Source organism: Ranitomeya imitator, chromosome 3, assembly GCF_032444005.1.
Source record: "Ranitomeya imitator isolate aRanImi1 chromosome 3, aRanImi1.pri, whole genome shotgun sequence".
Classification (NCBI taxonomy): domain Eukaryota; kingdom Metazoa; phylum Chordata; class Amphibia; order Anura; family Dendrobatidae; genus Ranitomeya; species Ranitomeya imitator.
The window spans coordinates 544,948,660-544,954,659 of NC_091284.1; the positions used below are offsets into that span (position 1 = coordinate 544,948,660).

Here is a 6,000-nt window from a genome sequence, read left to right on the forward strand (position 1 = left end):
CAAGGGGATTTTCTGGATATGTTTTCTCATTTTGACTCTCATAGTTGTGGCCTACCTATGATGCCAATTACAGGCCTCTCTCATGTTTTTTTAAGCGTGAGAATTTGCACAATTGGTGGCTGACTAAATACTTTTTTCCCCACTGTATATACAGTACAGACCAAAAGTTTGAACATACCTTCTCACCACCTTCGCCACCTTTTACTTTGATGACTGCATTGCACATACTTTGCATTCTCTTGATGAGCTTCAAGAGGTAGTCACCGGGAATGGTTTTCACTTCACAGGTGTGCCCTGTCAGGTTTAATAAGTGGGATTTCTTGCCTTATAAATGGGGTTGGGACCATCAGTTTTGTTGTGCAGAAGTCTGGTGGATACACAGCTGACAGTCCTACTGAATAGACTGTTAGAATTTGTATTATGGCAAGAAAAAAGCAGCTAAGTAAAGAAAAACGAGTGGCCATCATTACTTTAAGAAATGAAGGTCAGTCAGTCCAAAAAATTGAGAAAACTTTGGAAGTGTCCCCAAGTGCAGTGACAAAAACCATCAAGCTCTACAAAGAAACTGGCTCACATGAGGACCGCCCCAGGAAACGAAGACCAAGAGTCACCTCTGTTTCTGAGGATAAGTTTATCTGAAATCGCAGGTTAACAGCAGCTCAGATTAGAGACCAGGTCAATGCCACACAGAGTTCTAGCAGCAGACACATCTCAACAACAACTTTGTGCAGCAGGCCTTTATTGTAAAATAGCTGCTAGGAAACTACTGCTAAGAACAGGCAACAAGCAGAAGAGACTTGTTTGGGCTAAAGAACACAAAGAATGGACATTATACCAGTGGAAATTTGTGCTTTGGTCTGATGAGTCCAAATTTGAGATCTTTGGTTCCAACCACCGTGTCTTTGTGTGAGGCAGAAAAGGGGAACTGATGGACTCGACATGTCTGGTTCCCACCATGAAGCATGGAAGAGGAGGTGTGATGGTGTGGGGGTGCTTTGCTGATGACACTGTTGGGGATTTATTCAAAATTGAAGGCATACTGAACCAGCATGGCTACCACAGCATCTTGCAGTGGTATGTAATTCAATCCAGTTAGCGTTTAGTTGGACCATCATTTATTTTTCAACAGGGCAATGACCCCAAACATACCTCCAGGCTGTGTAAGGGCTATTTGACCAAGATGGAGAGTGATGGGGTGCTACGCCAGATGACCTGGCCTCCACAGTCACCAGACCTGAACCCAATCGAGATGGTTTGGGGTGAGCTGGTCCGCAGAGTAATGGCAAAAGGGCAAACAAGTGCTAAGCATCTCTGGGAACTTCTTCAAGATTGTTGGAAGACCATTCCCGGTGACTACCTCTTGAAGCTCATCAAAAAAATGCCAAGCAAATGCAAAGCAGTCATCAAAGCAAAAGGTGGCTACTTTGAAAACCTAGAATATAAGACATAATTTCAGTTATTTCACACTTTTTTTGTTAAGTATATAATTCCACATGTGTTAATTCATAGTTTTGATGCCTTCAGTGTGAATGTACAATTTTCATAGTCATGAAAATACAGAAAAATCTTTAAATGAGAAGGTGCATCTAAACTTTTGGTCTGTACTGTATATAGATATATTTTTTTATACTTTACACTAGCTTTTAAGCTGCGTTAAATGTTATGATGTTAAGAGAGAAGCAGTGTAATTACAAAAATTGTACAGACAAAATGAAAAACTTCCCAGGGGCTTGAATTTGTAAGAACTCTCCAAGGTCTGTGTCGGCATAGCAAGTGGAGACATCACTGTTTCACCTGTCTCAGGATCACTGTGGTCTATGATTGGCTCCAACTATCATGTGACTTTGACCGAGTAATTTACATTTTTACATTGATAAAGACCTCTGGTGTCTCATGTAAAAAGAATGTAATGTGATGCTAAAATGGTGCAGATTTAACGAGGTTAATGCTAGGCAAAATTAGAGTAGTTGCCATTCATAACCAATCAAATTACATTTTCTATTTTTCCAAAGAACATTCAGAAAATGAATTGCGCCATTTTTTTTAATTAATATTCCCCTTGGTGTACAAGCTGTATATTTTCTATCTTTCCACTTAATTCTTTTGTTTTATGGCTTGATTCATAATCCATTTTATAATATTTAACTTTTGAAATTCTTTATTATGAGTAGACTCAAGTTGATATGTTTTATTATAAAAAGGCCTGGGTTTTCAGAATTAACGATAACATTATATGCCTGTATGCAATCAAAGGTATTCCTTATCGGCTGATAATCCCTCTATGTTCTGAGCTTATTGGCATTTGTAAAACTCTACTGTAATACTTGTATTGTTTATGTATGAATACCTGTATCCGCCAAGATTTTTTTTGTTGTTTTATGGCACAGTAGTGGTGCATACTGATTCTTTTTGCTATCTTCTATCCTTTAGGTCCAAGCTCAGTTACAGTTGGAAGGAGTAGCCCACGCACATCCTCATCTTCACCCGCACCTGGCTGCCCACGCACCCTATCTGATGTTCCCTCCTCCACCCTTTGGACTTCCTATTGCATCACTGGCGGAAACTGCATCTGCTGCAGCTGTTGTTGCAGCTGCTGCTAAAAGCAACAGCAAAAACTCTAGTATTGCTGACTTGCGACTCAAAGCCAGAAAACACGCAGAGGCTTTGGGACTCTGACACTATTTGTCATTGATACAATACTAAATTGACTTCCTTGTTTCCCTTTTTCTGCCATTATATGACTCTACAGACACCAAATGTGTTGGTAAATGCTTTGCAAGTATAAAAGGAAAAAAAATGGGCCTGAACCTGCTTCTCCAGAAGATCAACAAGGAGCGTGGAGGATTTTTCTAAAATGCGCACTTTGGTTTAGTTCATTGCACATCATGATTTTTTATGATGCTTGCAACCACAATGATTCTGAACCAGTCTGACATCAGGAGTACTTAAGAACATAGCCTTATGTTATTTGGACAAACATGATCACATTTGAAGACGAATTCAAGCTGAGATTTTTTTTTTTACCCTTGACAACAAAATGAACTTGACAATATCGGCTGCTTTTTTTTTTTTTTTGCATGTTGCTAAGCAAAGAACAAAAAAACAAAAGAAAACAAAACATTACAAAAAAAATGAAAGTGTATACATAGATCAATATAATATAGATATCAAATCATTGGGGCTGGTCTCCATATTGCCAATGCTATTATTCAACTGCCACAGGAATCTTCCAGAATCCCAACCTTATAATGTAGTTTTGGGTAAGAAAAAAAAATAACCATCATTCATATTATAATGTATAATAGCTCTCACTTTCTCATGAAAGCAGGCAGCAATAATATTTTGGAATAATATATGATAAGTACACCATTAATTGGTGCTTTCAATTTACTGTAAAGAAAAAAAAACTGTTTTGGCTATAATTCATATAGCATTCTTTTACCGTATCATAACATCATGTGCTTTGTGCCATTAAGCAGTAATCATGTTTAAGTAGATTTGAAAATCCCATAAATGTTAATTTATTGGAAAGAAGAAGTTGAAGAAAAAAAAGGTGTCAGAAAATAATATTGAGACAGAATAGTTAAATGCAATTAATTGCAGTAAAGTGCAATACTGTAAATATTATAGATATAAAGAATGACATCGTCAGATGTCGATAAGTAATTTTGCATTCACCTAGGCGCAGCCTTTTGTGCTTCACTTGGGTGTTGCAGTTCATTTGCCAAATGATTGAATTCCATGGGAATGGATAAATTAATATTGTATTCTTCCTTCTATAAGGAACACTGCCATGGTTTAGTCAATGTGCCATATGATGATGATTTCAGCTCAAAAGCTGGCATGGTGGTTTTTATTTCTGTGTTTTTATTTCAATTATGAATTGAATACATCTCAGAATAACAGACCATTGCTGGAAAAAAAAAATGCTGGTTACAGTAAGCGTTGCAAGGTATTGATAAAGTGACGAAAATACCAAAGTGATTGCTTTTTATTTTATTTAATGTAAATGTGTCCAAGAAACATTTCAACCCTGTCGTGAATTGCCTAGCAAAAAATCCAACACTTTTCTCTTTCAAATTCTTAAAAAAAAAAAAGGAAAAAAATTCACTTTTTTCTGTTTGATATATGTATTCCGTACATACAAGACAGGCAAATTATTTTGTTTCTTTGTAAAATATGTAAGTGGACGTTTTATTTATTTTTCTGTTTGAAATTTTATAAATGTATAATATTTTAATTATGTTGAGTGTACATTTTTAATATGCTTTGCATTTATTTTTATATGTTGGAAGCCTGTTGCTTTTGCCATACGTTTCAGGCAATTAGCCAAATCTAGAAGACCTTTTTTTTTTGTCATAGTTCATGCCCATATAAATGCAGTCCCTTTGATTGTTGCTGGAGACATATCTAAGTAGGATTGATCATCTGATGAATTAATCTGATTTAAGAAGATGCATATATTATGCCAAATGTCCAAGGCATCATGCCATCTAATACAGTACATTGGGCTGCATAGCTTCTTATTGTATGTCTGAATGAACAGACATTTCAGGGATAATAGAAGAATAGCCAGTTTAAAGAAAACTGATCTTAATATCTGTCATTTTTCATCCTTGAACATTCTTTTAGCCACTTTTCCATACCAGCATGCTTCTGCACAGATTCACTATAACATGTTACATTCAGTCTCGGAGTGTATTCGTAAATCACATGGTATGAATGAATGTACATCTTGATCAGCAAGTGGAATATTAATAAATGTATAAATATTTGCAATTGTGACATAGCCAATGATTGACACAAAATTTCCATAAGCCACGAAACTTGAAATGATCAAAGGGCTGACGTTACTAATGTCTCTCGGCAGGATTTATAGTGCTAATGCATAAAATGCAGAACATGGCAATTGCAGTTTGCACCATTTCCAGTTACCAATAAATGACTATTTCCATCTAGTAAAGCGATTGCGTATCACTGGGACATGCAATCACTTTATAATTAGTGGGGGTCCAACCTTGGACCCGCACTAATTCTGCACCTATGCAGCCCAGCATTTCTAATCTTTCTCAGCATAGAGGTGCCTTTGTTACTCGCTGTTCAGAGGACCTGCATCACACCTCCAGTCCCTTGAATAGGGCTGCCTGGAGTTCTTTGCAAAAGATGGGTATTAGGGTGCACCACTCTGCAAAAGGGAGCAGTGAAGGGACTGAAAGGCTGAATCAAAGTTGCTGTCCCTTCATTGTCAAGAGGTTGGAAACCCCTTCAAGGATGCTGGAGAGCTTGCTGAAATAACCGATTTAGAATAGTTTCTACAGCATGAAAATTATTACAGTAATGCAGGAAATATTACATCTGTGTATAACACCCAGGTTAACAGAAAAATAATAAAAATATTTTGCTGTACATTTTAATGGAAACTTGTCATTCAGTAAATGCTTACACACCATATTAATCGCCTTTTATCTGCATATTCAGGACTAGAGTTGAGCATAATACTTTGCGAGGCCCTAGTCCAATGGCCACATCAATTGTCCGCGACATGCCCTTCCAGAGTTCTGCCAATCTACTACCTGCGGAATCCACCGTATCTCTTCTGATTAGTAGGTCCCTGTGACGACATGTGTGCATTGGAACCAAGAATGCATTAAGTAGCAAGATGTTCACAGTGCTCTGGTAATGCAGTCAGGAACTTCTAACATGGCCACCGATGAAACCAGATCCGGCAAATCTTTTGGCTCAGCTCTAGTCAGGACTCATAAGCTTGTATAACCTATTGGCAGACATTTCATATAACGTTGTCTTGTTTGTACCAAGCCAAAATCTGAATTCATTTTTATATATGCTCCTTTCTGATGTCGCAAACTACCACTAGTGACATTAATCTGCGAAGAGCCACTGTTACATAGCAATGAATAACAATCCCGATCAAAGAAATGTGCCAGGACCAAGGATTTATAAAAGTACATATAGAAATTGTATTAAATACCAAATGCACAC

At 37.3% G+C, this 6,000-nt stretch overlaps 1 protein-coding gene across 2 annotated transcripts in view; it reads left to right on the forward strand.

The window, feature by feature from the left end:
• Window positions 1-4,085, forward strand: part of SHOX (SHOX homeobox) — a 34,904-nt gene extending 30,819 nt beyond the window's left edge. For both annotated transcript variants that reach the window (XM_069757874.1, XM_069757875.1), the window contains exon 5: window positions 2,431-4,085. In XM_069757874.1, the coding sequence (XP_069613975.1) occupies window positions 2,431-2,676 (246 nt within the window). In that variant the 3' untranslated portion in view covers window positions 2,677-4,085. The remainder of the gene's footprint in view (window positions 1-2,430) is intronic.
• The last annotated feature ends 1,915 nt before the right edge of the window (window positions 4,086-6,000 follow it).